The sequence below is a fragment of the Aplidium turbinatum genome, chromosome 11, assembly GCF_918807975.1.
Source record: "Aplidium turbinatum chromosome 11, kaAplTurb1.1, whole genome shotgun sequence".
NCBI lineage: Eukaryota > Metazoa > Chordata > Ascidiacea > Aplousobranchia > Polyclinidae > Aplidium > Aplidium turbinatum.
Genome location: NC_137482.1, coordinates 6,575,320 through 6,590,599, shown reverse-complemented (window position 1 = coordinate 6,590,599; position 15,280 = coordinate 6,575,320). Strand labels below are relative to the sequence as shown.

The following is a 15,280-nucleotide window of genomic DNA, read 5'->3' as shown; positions in this document are numbered from 1 at the left end:
ATTTTTGGCGGCATAAGTCTGAATCAAGAGTTTTGATGAATATTGCTTCTTGTGTTGCAAGGTGAAACGAAGAACGGTCTTTTGCAAGAATATGACTGAATCTATTCTACGACATTGGTAAGTGGTAGATAGTGTTAAGCGTGTTCGGTGCAATATGACGCAATAATCTTGCTTACAAATTGTACTCGTTGTAGCGGATCGTAGCCTACAGTGTTTCCATTCATCAAAACATGCAGTGAAACAAAGTAAGCAGTGAAGTTATAAGTCGATTGAGTCGTTGTTCCGAACCACAGAAAACGTGCAGCAAACATCGCATATACCCGGACAACATCATTCATTGAGATAGAATCGATGTGAAAGTTGTTTACAGTGATGGCGTAAACAGATAAAGCTTAAGCTATTTAAGGCACAGTAGATCGTTAGCAATTAGTAGCATATGGGACAGTGCATGAGTAGCAAAAGTTTAAACAAAACAGTAATTAAACAAGAAGACTGCAATAAAAATCAATTATTTTTGGTAGCAGATGTACTACTCAATACGATTACACGTTGACAATTAAAAACTATAAAGATATTCACGGCTGATGCGTCATCTTTGCTCGTAGGCTACATGAACCAAAAAAGAGAAAAAGTGCTGATTACAAACCACTGAAGCAAAGTATGACAATGATTGCAAAGTTAAAATAATGACGTTCCATTATGCGATAGGATTATAAAAACACTTCTTATCGAAATTGTCAACATATTTAAAAGTAAAACGGCGATTCGACTTGAGGAAAAGGCTTGCATTGGTGGTGAGACAAATGCGTGATGATACAAAATCGTGTGATTTATTTACAGTGAAAATAAAACTTTATGTAAAGTAGGTTATTGCAACATCAAAAAATTCAACATAATGGATAAAACCGTATCGGAAGAAAGTTCATCTATTTAGGTTTCCTTTTATTTCTCCAAGGAGCAATTGCAAGGCTGTATACTGTATAGGCTATACTGTATAGACGGCAGGCTATACATTTGTGCATTGGCGTTTGTGCAAATAAAAATGAATACTATACATCATAAAAAAAATGAAGAAAACCAACCCAAAACTGATGACAGGATAAACACTCCCACGAATAAAAAAAATATGAATTTTAAACAATATATTTCATCACATTCTCATATAATTGTTAAAGCATGGCAATCATCTAGTTTTAGGAATGTAACATATCTCAAATAAAAGAGTAATGTCGGTCTATTATGCTATCCTCAATATAAAATGTGGCAATACAAACAACATATATCCAGTAGGCTACGTATATCAGTGATATCACGGTGTTATAAAAATTATCTTCTAAAATGAAAAAACAAATAATAAATATAATAAATTAACAATTGAATCCGTTATAAGTAAAAAACGATGCATAAATTAGCACATGTTGCATATTTCTATATAAATTCTGTAAAAATAAATAATCACATCTAGAAGAAAGAAAATTTTCAGAACAGGTTTGTACTGTCAAAAAAGTTTCTTGTTGTGTTTTCTTTGAAGGGCATTATCAGTTTATTTTTTTGGTTTTGTTGAAGAATTTGTATCAGTCAATCCAAGCACCAATCCGCAGCCTCCGAGGATTTTTTTGTGAGTGCTACGATTTTCCGGAATACTTTTAGATAAAGTTGAGTTGAAAGGTTTCGAAGAACAGCTTTTCGGCTTTGAAGCAGTCTTTTGTATTCAAATATCCTGGGGTCATTTTTCGCCGTGTTTCCACTAGGTGGTGTGTTTCGCCGTAGAATGAGCCTGTTTCTGAAAGGCTCAATGAAGTACCATTGGTTATATGATTGCTTTGCCAGCATCATCGCGTTTGCATCCCAAGGACTTTTCCAGCTCTCCCAGCCGGAAGGCGAGAGGACTGGGGCAGTCATGATCTTGGCATGGTTGCGAATTCTTCGCGACCAAAGTCGTTGGAAATTATCACAGTTGGAAATCGTAACAGTTTCCCGTTTCCAAATGAACGAACCGTCAACCATATTAGTTTGCCATAGCAAAAAAAGAACAAACAACGTGAATTGCATTTCCAGGTGTAGATTGCAGCTGTACTCCTTTTTTATGCAGCTCGCTGCTGTTGATGCTGTTTGTGATTGAGATTCTTGTTTCGAGGTAGATATTCAACGTCTTTTGAATATCGAAGGGTTCTGAAACAAGCATAATTTTTACAATTTTAGCGCATTTGTTCAAAATTAGGTTCATTATTTTGTAAAGTATTAGACTACTAAAAAAATTTTTGGAACAAATTTTTTCAGTAGAGAAAATGTAGTTCTATAGTAGTTCTATTAGCTGTTAGCACAACCGTGGCTTATAATGAAAGATTTTGCGTTTTTTTAACCATCTATTGCATCACATAACTATAAAAATCATCAGAACACAGTTATGCACTACATCAACCAGTTATAGGCAACCATTTCAACAAAATCATTCTTTAAGCAATATGTACCTTTACAACAGTGTTCTGCTGGAGCCTGGCAATGATACGGTTCTGCGATGGGTATACAATGTGATTTTTGATAGACTGAATGCTGTTTTAATATGTTTATATACCTTACGCACGCTAAGCTTAGCCTACGGTACTTCCCATCCATGAATTTCATAAGTTTTTATTTACTGTAGGGGAAGTTTTGTAGCATCATTTTACTTGGTGATTTTTGGAAAGAACATTTCCTCATTAACATAAATTTAATTCAACTTTACGTTGACTTACGATTACGTACGTAAATTCTCTATTTTTGCAGCTCGTCACGTAAAACCTAGCTATAGATAATTAAGCCGACTACCAAATGAGATAGGTATTACTTAAAGTATGGTGAGGTAGATTTTATCATTGAATTAAAGTTGCTTAAGAATTTCGTCATTACTCAAGTTTTGCTTTTGATGAATTATGATGAAAATGACAAATTGGCATGTTTATAATTCCATAAACATTGTGCATAGTCCACAATAATGCACAAGCAATCCATCTTTTATTTCCTTTCAACAAATAGCAACAAGAAATTAATCTTTGTGAATCTATGAAATGACGCTTGCGTGATCGAAATTTGTTTCACCGATGAAAGATTGAGAATTTGTGATTCAATTTTAAACATTCTTTAATGCGTTTGCAAGTCAATGAACTTCACTTTGTGAATTTTTGGATTTAAGCCTGTAAGTGGCTAGATTCTGTGGGAAGTTTTAATACAAATTTAAGTTTCACAATATTTCTATACTTTTTGCTATCTTACGGCCTTTCTGCAAAGTAAACCGCTTTTTTTCTTCTTTATTTGGAGTTGGCTATTTGCGTCAAAACCCCTTCAAGATATTTTGATGTTGATGTTCAAAGGAACGTAATAAACGAACCCAGCCAGCAAATCAATTTTTGTCATTGATTTGAAGTTTATAGGTTATATATTATTTAATAAAAACTAGTTGATTTGCTGACTGTAAGTCTACTCTCAGTCTTGTTCATTTTCCATCTGCCTCGTTTCCTCAAATAATGTTTATTGACTACTATTGAGCAAGGTTGTTCACTTTAAAAACTGAAATGAAAGTGCATGGCAAGTCTTAGCGAATGGTAACTGAAGCTGGGCTGGTTGAAGAAAGAAAATTCCGGTCAGAACCGTGGTTTGACCGTAAGCTAGTTCAATCTAGCCACAAACTTAAAAGCTGTAGCCTAATTTTTTATATTTGAGTCCATATTCTACTTGCTGTCAGTTGTTTTCCAATTTGAAAAGTTTTACATTTTAAATCAGGCAGTGGAGACAATCTCTTTTCATTTATGGCTTATCAATGCTACTGCACTTACAGATGATCAATTAATTTTAGACTGTCCATGGACTGCGCTACCCGATGGTAACAACAAAGTTTACTAAAGCGAAAATACTTTATAAGCTTTATTTTTATAAATGAGCTTAACGTGTGAAAGCGCCATCCGAAACAAGTGTTCGTGTTAAAATCATCTCGTCTTTTACCAGTAAATCTATTACAACTCCCGTCGTGTTTGGTATTTTGGAACCGAAATTGATGAAGAACTTACATTTCATTGGGCTACTCTCCAAGAGTGCCAAAGTGCTATGAAATCATTCCTTTAAAATGTAGTTTTGATAATTTTAAATATTTTTCTACCTCTAGGTTTCGATATTTTCACTTTTTTTCAGAAATGAACTTGAAAGCTAAATTTCAAGAAATCGATGAACATGTCAGACGTAGTCAAAAAGTCAAATTGTTATTTTGATTTTATTTTAAACTTAGTGACACCCGTCACAACATCTGGTGATAGTCTTTTTTCAGCATTCTTCAATGGATAAATCAATTCCTCCAATACGTAATGAAAACAGGAAGCAAGTTTTACGAAATGGAATTTTTATAAAATAATTACAAAAGAATTTGAAGTTACACTTAAGCCTTAGACTGGGAATAGAGCTTGAATTAACCTTTCTGCAGTGATGTGTCCTGTTCAACTAACTTAATTGCCTGCCGACTCTAAAATGTTAAAGAATAAAAATTTTACAAAAACTGCTTTTAAATATATGAATTTTAATACTCATACAATAATCTAGTGGACCCTCTTAAAACTTTCTACAGACCCCTTTGAGATGAATAGATCGCAGTTAGGAGTCACAGAATTGAAGCTTTCAGTTTGTCTAGTCAAGTAAATGAAATTTTAAACTTTCTAAAATGAAAACCTTATTTTTTAATTCTTACTGCCTAACCGGTTCAAGAGATTTACATTTAGGCTAGTAAGCAGGACTACATTTAGAATGGACTGAAAAATGTCACTAAACTCTGCAAGCAAAGAAAACTTTATTAACAGTACACAAATAAAAAAAATTTAAGGCAACATTTTAATGTCCAGTAGACGGCACAGTAGGGCTGAATTCAATTAAGTAATCACCTAATTACTGACTTGAAAACCTTTACTTGTAACTTACTTAAGTAACTCTCAATCACTTTAAATTTTAAAGTACAGTAATATAAATAAGCTAGAAAATGAAACCAAAGATTTAAAAGGTGCCCCTTGCACATATTCTGTTTCTTGTCACTTTTTACAATTCTTGCTTTCAGGAAGGGCTTGTCAAGGTGTGCTTTTGCAACTTGTGAAGGTGGCACTGACTGTATAGCAGGCTAGAAATTCCCTTTGCATTGAGTTCAAGAAAATTTTTGGCTCACATAAAAACGAGATGTTTTTTTACGAATCCACCAAATGGTGTTCCAACGCTCTTGAAAATATAAAATCCTGCCCATGGCCACCTGGAGATCTTTAGTAGCCATATCCTGTCTTATTGTCTTTTTCTCGCCATTTAGTTTAGATTGAGAAATGCTTTAGTGTAGTTGGACTATTTGTTTCTAAACTTAGGTCTTCTTTTAGTGATGGTGAGTGAGTCTCTGTGCTTTCTGAGCCAGTGCGAGAGAAGGGTACAATAGTAATTCAACGGGATGACTGTAATGACTAGGGCCTTTATATTTTCATTTGTTATGGCTGTTTGATGTCCTTCTTTTCATTTGATTGATTGCTTTTGTTTAAACTTCATTATAACCAATTGAACATAATATTGCAACTACCCATCTTGCCAATACAATATCAGTAAAAAAGTGTCATAATGTTAACGTTACAAGTGTGCAACTATGCATATACGCCTAACTCTTGTACAGTTAGAAATTGTTGTTCATGCCCGGGTAAATTGAAGATTTCTTATTATTTGAATTACTTAATTAACTTGACTATTTTTTAATCTTTGCATATTACTTAATTAAAGAATTTCTTTACTTGAATCTTGCCCTAGGCACGAGGCTAAGCTTACTCTGTCAAGTCTTACAATAAGGTATTGAACATTTTTGAGGTATTAAAAACCTTTAAGTAAATATAATATTTTACGTATGTTGATCGGTGACTCATAGTCAAAACGCAGTTGCACAATCTTGTCCAGCAAATCAGCCTTTTTTACATTGACTTAACGTCTGCACACGTTGAATCAATGTAAAAAAGGGCAAATCTTTTGACTGGGATAGGCAGACTGGCTACTGTGGTTTCATAAACTTATACATTGCACTGTAATCCTTAGACCGTTTTGGTGATTGTGATAAAGAAGTGTTGGAACTGCAGACCGGTTAGTAAACTTTAAACGTCACCTTCTTCTAGTGTGAAAGCTGGGATTTTATTGCTTTCTAGATTTTATTGTAAGATTTTATTGCTTTCTAGTTACCAGTTCTTTTTATTTAGTGTTTCGAGGTTTTCCATTTCATACTTTATTTATTTATACTCTCTCGTATTATTGAAGCATGTACTTTATTGCTTGCGTACGGACATACTTGCATTTTAATTTGGGTTAACCTTATTTCTTTTCATCGACTAGAACGCGTACAGCACTGGCGTGTTTTACTTTTGTATAAATCACGTGATAAAAGCGGACAACGATTTTACAAGTTCATTAATCGAACTGTTAGTGGCATATTACTGAAGCAGCCTGTAGTGGGAAAACACGTCAATTGAAGTAGATAAATTTTGATAATCTTAATTCCCGACTTCTGCATTACTGAGTGGCATGACTAGAGATTTTGGTCAAGAAAAAAACAAAATTAAAACATTACCACGAGCTTCGTAAATGTAATTTTTACAAGCAAATTATAAAGTAGTTCCCTTTGTTGACATTTTACTTACTGGGGTACAGTCTTCTCCCTCTCTGCTGTAAGTTGCAACTCTGGTTATACGTTTTACACCTTCAAGTTTCTTGACTTCCAATTTTTATCTTTTGTGCAATTTTCTGGATTTGTTTACTACCTGTTGTGCGGTGACGACTGAGAACAACTTAAAATGAAAACGTTTGTGTGAAAGCTTTGTGTGAAAATTTCTTATTTTGTATAGGCCTACTCGAAACTGTAAGAATGTGTGACAGGTGCAAAGGGTGGGTCTTCAAAGAAACGTGTATCAATTGTTGACTCTTGGTTTAAGTTGTACATCTGTGGTTATCGACCACTTTTGTCTCAGGTATGATTGTACAATTATTGTATAATATGGTTTTGACAAGGGTTTATTTGATCTGAATAAAACAACTCATAAAAAATTTAAACCGAAACGAAATGCATACAACAAATACATTATAATTTTATTACTTTTTTTGTGAACATAAGCCAACTTCAACCACACTCAATTTTTTAAACGGTTTGTTTTAAAATACTTCAAAGATATTATCCCAAGATGAAGCGAGATGATACTTGCTCGATCTAAGTCTGTGTGCTTCTTAAAAATGTGCACAAATCTACATCACATTTCAATCAAATGACAATCAAACTTTCCGTCTTCCATTCAAAAATCAACGCTTGAAGAAAATCCGTTTATTTTTTCCGTTCGATAAAAAATGTCATCGAATCAACATCAATTTTACGAGCCACCATTATTTTTAATTAGGAGTTGGAAATTCTAGCGGACAGCAGAATGACAATATAGCATAGAAAATGGCATCATTCAAATGTTTGCACAATTGCAATCGAAAATATTTGTAACAAAAATCATTTAAAAAACGCATTGCACAACGATTTTTGACGTTATCTTTTTGCCACCCAAGCGTTTGCAATTTCCTTCCAAGATCAGGCAACCACCAGGAAATCCTGCTGCATTAGTTGACTTGTTGAAAAGAGTCAGAATTTGTGTGCAGGAAAGGGATTTCCCAGTTTTTTCTTCCATAATTGCAAGGTTTTCAGAATAAAGAAAAATAATCATTCATACATCAAATCAAAACAAAGTGTTTATTCATTGTAATATGTACGAAAGTTTTTTTCATATTGACAAAATTTTTGCTTTTTTTCGTTGTTACAAAAAAAGTCATTTCAAACAGCTCAATAACAGTTCTTCAATTCAGTTTGTTTTTGTCGTAAAAGAAACGCAATCCTTACATTATTCTAATGAAAACTGGCATAATGGAACGATGTCATTATAAGTGGGCCAAATGTTGTACATTCCATGTCTGCTTGGACTATCAGGATGAATCTTCACATGAATTGCCATGTGTGTGCGTCGAGTTTCAGCTATTGGATATCCAGGATACCACGAAGTGTAACTTCTCATTCCATTGAAAAGTATCACATTCCCACCCTGCAATGTATGGTTATGTAAGTTTTACATACAGAAAAAAAAACGTTAAACTAAAATAACAGATCGTTTTATTAAAACCTGTGGAATAAGTTACAGTCATGCTGCTGTAGAAGCGAAATTCAATCTATCACATACTAAGACAACAAAATTCTTCTCGATAGCTCATTAGGTTAAGCCACCGATTGCGAACAAAGAAATGGCAAGATCACGAAACGACGGTTCAACTCTCGGAGTGTGCACTTGAGCAATACACTTCAAGAACAGTTTTTTATTCATCGGCACATAGTGGATAGAATAATTCACAAACAACAAAAACTGCAACAAGCTGTTTATCTCGGTAACCAGGTCTACTTCAGTAATTCAAAGCCTCTACAAGTATGCAAAACTGCCAGTTTCAAGATTCCACAAAACCATTCTGAGTCTCAACATGAAAATAAACACAATCAGTTAAAATGGTGTTCAAACTGCGTTTATTGTTTGCTTTTGTTGTTGTTTGCAATGAAATTGTTATCAATCATAATTATGAAAATTTTTTTAAAGCGTTAGATAACGTAATTTTTGTTTTGTGCTTTACTCAGGCCTGGTAGTTGAAAGATTTAAATAACGAATTAGAGGACAAGAAACTCAATTTGGATTTCATTTCCAAGCATGTCATTGCACTTGTTTTAAGACATATAGTCTTCGAGTCAGCTGCTTTCTTTATTTAATGTACGCCATTAAGTGTTTTTGTAGAGACACAGACACGTGCTCTTGAGTGGGGTCGAACAAACGTCCCTTAGAACGTCCTTTGAAACGTCACTCAGATGTTCTCTTTACTCAGCCACACTTCTCGACAATTGAATTAAATTTCACCTGATACATTGAACCGAGCCAGACTCGTACAAATCCAAGGTCTTTGAAATTCACATCCATTGTAAACGTTGTTTTTACGTAATCATATACCGCATCGTAAGTTTCTTTTGTTGGTGTCTCTGCTAAGACACCACCATGGTACAGACATAAATTGCGTGCTTTATCGTAGACCATTCCCACACCAACACTGTAAAGTAGCCTGTAGCATAAATTGCCAACGATAACCCCGTCTCTGCATTTCAGTTGTCCTGCAAGTGTAAAATTGAAGTAAATATGGCGGATGGATAATTTATTGAGAGGAGATTGGTCAGACTAACATTTGTGTTGGTGTATGCGTTGATTTTTCCAAAAACAATTCAACTTTTGTACAGGAAACTAACCCGAATGTCGGTAACCAAACCGTGGTGCGCCATCTTGCCACATTGTTGGAGTAACTAAAATGCAAGCGTGCGACTTTCAAATGGGCAATTGCTTTTGAAAAATTAAAAATATTTCATATTGAAGTATTACGTTTTATTTCATCCAGTTCAATCTGTAATCTTGAATTAATTTGCTCATAATCCACAACCTCTGGTGGTCCAGGTGGTCCTTGCACGCCCTGCACATTGAATAAACAAACCACGAAACTTCAATATTTTGAAAAATATGTTTTGAAAGTTCCTTTACGTATGAAAGTAAAAAAAACAAAAAACTTCAAGCTTGGCAGTCATTTTCATTCATATTCACAATCCACAAATCCTGGTGGTTCAAGTGGCCCTTACACATTGTATTGTAGTACCCCACAGTTTCAATAAAGCATTTTTTCCTGTCGTTTCACCAAAATCAAACAATTCCAGTAGGCCTAAGTCTAGGCTTACCATATCTTTGTGACTTTAAAGCGGGATGCCTCCACCAAAGACCAAGACCCTTTAGCTGTGATTTTTTAACTTTACATTTTCCGATAGTATTACATAGGCCTACATTGTAAGCCCTTCTGGCTGTCTTGATTGACTGTATTGTCAACGAGAGTTCATGCGCACAGTCTCTGTGTCTAAATATCGGTTTCAGCTCGAAAAATAGAAAGGAATTGACGTTGATGATACAAAATAATTCGAATTTAGATTTTTTCTGTACAACACAAGGAAGAAAAAATAATGAAAACTTTAATTCGAAATTATAGTTGAATGACCAAAAACTTACTTACTTGAAGCTGTAAAAATACTAATAATTTTTTTCCCGTTTCGCTAAAATACCAGAGGGTTCATATTACATAGGAGTTCATATTACACGGCTTTTCTTTGCTAGTATTTGAAAAGCGGACGTTTGGCTGACCGGTCTGGACGCCTGGACAAGACGTTAAAATGCGTGACTATCCCTCCTAAAACGGGACGTACAATGATAACCCTACTTGTCTTACCAACACATGTTCACCAAGCGCGTTCGTATTAATACCAGAAACGAATTTTTTTTGTTGCTTAGCAAGCCTACTTTATTTTCTTTGTTTCAAAGAGTCAACAAATTTTAGTTATGATATTGTTGTCATAATATAAATTTTAAAGCTTTGGTAGAGAGTTTGCTTTATTGAACCATAGAGAAATAAAGTTACTCTGTCTTATATAAATTTTAGTTATCACAATATTTATGATTTTTAGCTGTAGTAACTTATTGTCGTCTTATAAGTGAAGTTACTCTGATGAAAAAAACCCTATTTCAAAACTTTCATCCAATAAATAATAAAAGTGAAGTCGACCAACCTGAAAGCCTCTCGCTCCTCTTTTCCCTGGACGAGCGTTTGATGAAGAACCACAATTGTTAACTGGCAGCACTGTTTTATTCTGCTGAGGTTCAAATGCGCTGGAGACTGGTTTGCAAAGCAAGTATTGGTCGCTTGTGTGGCTATTTACAAGCACAACAAAGCATGATATTATCAACAACGACAAACTCTTCATGCTTTTAGATCTGTCGATTTCAACCACAACTTCAATCCTGAAAACATAAGATTGATAAATCAATGGATTGACATCCAACGAATTTTAATGTCAGATACTCAAGGTAGAAATAGTTGTGTTATTTCTCTGCAGACAACAAGAACTAATCATACGTTAATATTGCGTTGTGATATTGTCGTGTCAACGTTAGTTTTTGTGAAATTGCTGTTTGCTAGCTTTTAACAAAAAATATTTTATTAATTTTTATCAACAACATCTTCTAAAGCAGTTTTGATTTCATCTGCAGCAGCATGTTAACCGTAAGCTCATCAGCCTTTAGTTGGTGTTATCTGCAATTCGTCTAGAGCTTTTTTCAATCCTCTTGTTTCAAGCTTTTAAGTCCACACATGAACAATCTTTTACTTTAAAGCCTACATGCCTTTTTTATTCGTTACAACGTTTGGCCACTAACTCCGTAAAATAATGAATTCAACGTGGCAGTGGAAAAGTATCTCAAAATAAAGTATTTGATTTACAGCGCCCTTATGCGGTGACAAACATCGTAAAACAGCTCAAAGATTTGCACGTTTTCCTTTTCCCTCAAAACTGTGAGATTTGTGCCATGAATACAGCGATGCACTTGCATAACTACATTCTATGTTTCTGTTGAAAATATGGATACTCACTTTTTGCAACTATTACACTGTTTATTTTTTGAAGAGTTGATTGGTAACACAAAACTTGTAGATTGCAAGTAGAAGATTGCAAGTAGAAGGTTGCTCAATGCTCATGGTAGCTCGAAGCTGCAGGCTTTCGTCTGACTTTCTTCAGGAGCTAACGTCAGAATAAAATAAGACTAGAAGTAGTAAAGTATTTATAGCAGAAGAAAAACGAAATGTAAATTTGGCTGATCAGAATAATTCAAAATTAACGAAATCGTTTTAAGCTTAAGGCATAAAGGAATACTTTTTAGGGGCATAAGACTGGATTGAGAGTTTTTGTAAAGATTGCTTTCGCTTTGACTTTGACGTATTTCCAATTTGACAAACAGAGCAGTTAACATCTGTTTAAAATGCAAGTTAAATTCTGAACTGGATAAAATTCGAATAATTAAGAAGCAAAGTGGCTTACCCGAACTACGTCGTGAACATCACAATCTCAAACCAAACCGTCAACCAATGTTTCTTTGCCGTCAAACCATGTATAGTTTTTACGAGCAAAGAAATTTATTTTCCGTTCTACCAACAAAGCCTGCTTCCCTAATATAAGATTCATTAACGTAATTTACCAATTCAAGTGCCGCTAAGAGAGTCGGTACGTGGGTCCCACGTCCCAACGCTAGGAGGAACGAATCAAACAACATGTCACAAAAATATTTAGAGAAAGAAACAATACAACAAAAAATCAACCAAATCGAGCTTGCATAACTGTAAATGACAAAAACGTATCCAGTGACTCTGCAATAGAGCAACACCTGTGGACAACGAAGAATGTGCTTTGAACTTTAGACTAGAAATCAGAGATTTCTAGAATACGGGATATCTAACTACTTGCCCAAAAAAGGGGAATGTTAAATTTCAGCGTTGCCTGATGTTGTTCAAATTTCTCGGCTAAACTGTTTAATTGCTGCCCCAGTCTTACCTATTGAAAATTATTCCAAAATTAAATAAAAAATTTATCATCCTAATCAAACTGATTAAAACATAACAATGTTTACAAATTTAACCAACAAGCAGAACTTAGAACTAGAAAGAAATTACGGGATTACAAGAAAGAAATTACTGGATTTGTCACTTGATAGGCTACGTGCCCAGCTAGAAATTTTACGTGTATTACACGTAGATTCTACGTACCTTGGGTCGTGTATTATACGTTAATTTTCACGTATAATACACGCATATGTGTAGACACTATTTCACGTGCATTACACGTGTATTTGGTGGTGGATGTTACGTGTTTTACGCCCGCATTACACCTAATTTCCTCGTATCTGACAACACTAATACACGTGTTTTCCACGTATATTTGGTGGTGAATTTTACGTGTTTTACACCCGCATTACACCTAATTTCCTCGTATCTGACACGTAGATTCTACGTACCTTGGGTCGTGTATTATACGTTAATTTTCACGTATAATACACGCATATGTGTAGACACTATTTCACGTGCATTACACGTATATTTGGTGGTGGATTTTACGTGTTTTACGCCCGCATTACACCTAATTTCCTCGTATCTGACAACACTAATACACGTGTTTTCCACGTATATTTGGTGGTGGATTTTACGTGTTGTACACCCGCATTACACCTAATTTCCTCGTATCTGACACGTAGATTCTATGTACCTTGGGTCGTGTATTATACGTTAATTTTCACGTATACTACACGCATATGTGTAGACACTATTTCACGTGTATTACACGTATATCTGGTGGTGGATTTTACGTGTTTTACACCCGCATTACACCTAATTTCCTCCTATCTGACACGTAGATTCTAAGTTCCTTGGGTCGTGTATTATACGTTAATTTTCACGTATAATACACGTATAAGTGTCGACACTATTTCACGTGTATTACACGTATATTTGGTGGTGGATTTTACGTGTTTTTACACCCACATTCTACCTAATTTCCGCGTACCGTATCTGAAATCAACAATTTAACACATTTGTATTTATTTAACACATTTGTATAACACATATTGTTATAAGAGGCTACTGTCCAATTGTGACCCTTCTAGCACTCATTCGGAGAGTTAACGCTTGTTTTGAACTTTATTTGGAATTAGAGAAGAAAAAGAGCAATAGCAGTGGTGGGAATCGAACCCGCGTCAATGAAAGCCAACCAGCTGACAAAACCCCTAAACCAACCAGCTGACAAAAAATCCATCACTTAATTTGCTTTCTATCATCTTCTTTTCGTCATTTTTACGTCACTTAAACCGGGCTTATGATTGGTTGGCGGTTTCATTCTAGTCATTTTTAGTGGCAGAATTTCGACTTGTTAAAGTGGCTACCGTACCAAACCTTAGTAAGTAATTGTTTAATATCAGTAAGCGAGACCACTTAAATTTACACTAAGAACTATTGTTAAAAGATCACATTAATTTGCGACTAAAAAATGTCATGAAGTTTCCTTTTTACATAACGTAATAAAAACGTGTAAAGACACCTACAAAAACACATAACACAAGGGAACACAATTTTTGTTGACTTCGATCTAACAATTGTTTTTGACTAACTTTTGGGCGCTGAATCCAAAAATGACATCAGTTTTTTTCTATCACGTCACGTTTTTGAGCTAGGCACCCACCACTTTGTCTCATAACCCACAAAAAGTACAAAATTTAAGACATCTGCGTTTATTGTATAAAACGTTTTAAGAACTACAAGCAACCGAAAGTAACTCCATGGTTTTCAAATAAACATTTGTACAGCTATATTCTATTTCTTAAAACGGATATTGCTTCTGCAGGACAAATAAAGAGCGACTTTTAGGGCAAAATTTACGCTTGTAGCTTTTCCTGGCATGTTCAAGCTATGGGCAGTCTCGCTTAATACTCCAGCAATAGTCAGCCAGCATATGCAAGTTTCATCTTCCCTGATATCTTTCCTCCATCACCTTCAGATCTTGGTGGAATCTTTCTCCTTGCCCATCGCTGACCGCACCAAGGTTTTCCGGGAAATTAGCAAGATGGCTATGCAAAAAATGCATCTTGATGCTCATGTTGTAGCCGAGTTCTTTGTAGCTTTCCAATAGCTTCTGAATAATTTCGATATAATTCTCTGCCCGAGTATTCCCAAGAAACCCCTTGGCAAAGTTTTTAAATGATAACCACGCATTTTCTTCCAATTCTGACATTGAACCACTGAAACGTTCATCTTTGATCAGTTGCCGAATTTGTGGACCATCAAATACACCAGTCTTAATTTTTTGTGTTGACCGGCCAGGAAAAGCCAAAACGAAGTAATTGAAACAGTTGCTTTCACTTTCAGTTGGCAATGCTTTAACAAATCGCTTCATTAGGCCGAGCTTTACATGGAGAGGTGGGAAAATAATTTTTTCTCTGTCAACAAGTGGCTCATGTAGAATATTGAGATCACCAGGTTTAAGGTCAGATCTCGGTAACAAAGCTGCTGTCACTTCGAAAGTACGGTAGAAACGCACTTTCTTTCGATCGAAAGTATGATACCTTCGCTCTTTTTCAAAGTAAATTTTTCTCATTTAACTTAATCTGGATGCTAAGAGTTCCAAAGCTTTTTTTCCTAGTTCTAAATCTCGTGCCAAATCATTCAACTCATGTTGATGTAATACACCACGTTCTGAATCGTCTTCAATTTCAAAATCTTCATCATTAGGCCTGCCATCACTAAAACAATACATATATTGATTTCCATTTAGGATAGGCTAGGGGATCTC

At 35.0% G+C, this 15,280-nt stretch overlaps 1 protein-coding gene across 1 annotated transcript; it reads right to left on the bottom strand.

The window, feature by feature from the left end:
- Positions 1-7,898: 7,898 nt before the first annotated feature.
- LOC145779772 (uncharacterized) lies at positions 7,899-11,501 on the bottom strand. The gene is made up of 5 exons (XM_082591414.1): positions 11,392-11,501; positions 10,682-10,913; positions 9,459-9,546; positions 8,949-9,196; positions 7,899-8,096 (listed from the first exon to the last, which is right to left on the bottom strand). Exons 1-5 carry the CDS (start codon positions 11,499-11,501, stop codon positions 7,899-7,901), a joined length of 876 nt encoding a protein of 291 aa, XP_082447540.1.
- Positions 11,502-15,280: the final 3,779 nt, after the last annotated feature.

What these genes read in the sequence shown, in the direction of transcription:
- LOC145779772 (XM_082591414.1), bottom strand. Translation starts at nt 11,501, where the DNA reads ATGCAAGTGCATCGCTGTATTCATGGCACAAATCTCACAGTTTTGAGG. An exon ending in GAGGAGCGAGAGGCTTTCAG is followed by an intron (nt 9,547 to 10,681) that starts GTTGGTCGACTT and finishes TTCAATGTGCAG; the next exon opens with GGCGTGCAAGGACCACCTGG. An exon ending in GGCTCGGTTCAATGTATCAG is followed by an intron (nt 8,097 to 8,948) that starts GTGAAATTTAAT and finishes CATACATTGCAG; the next exon opens with GGTGGGAATGTGATACTTTT.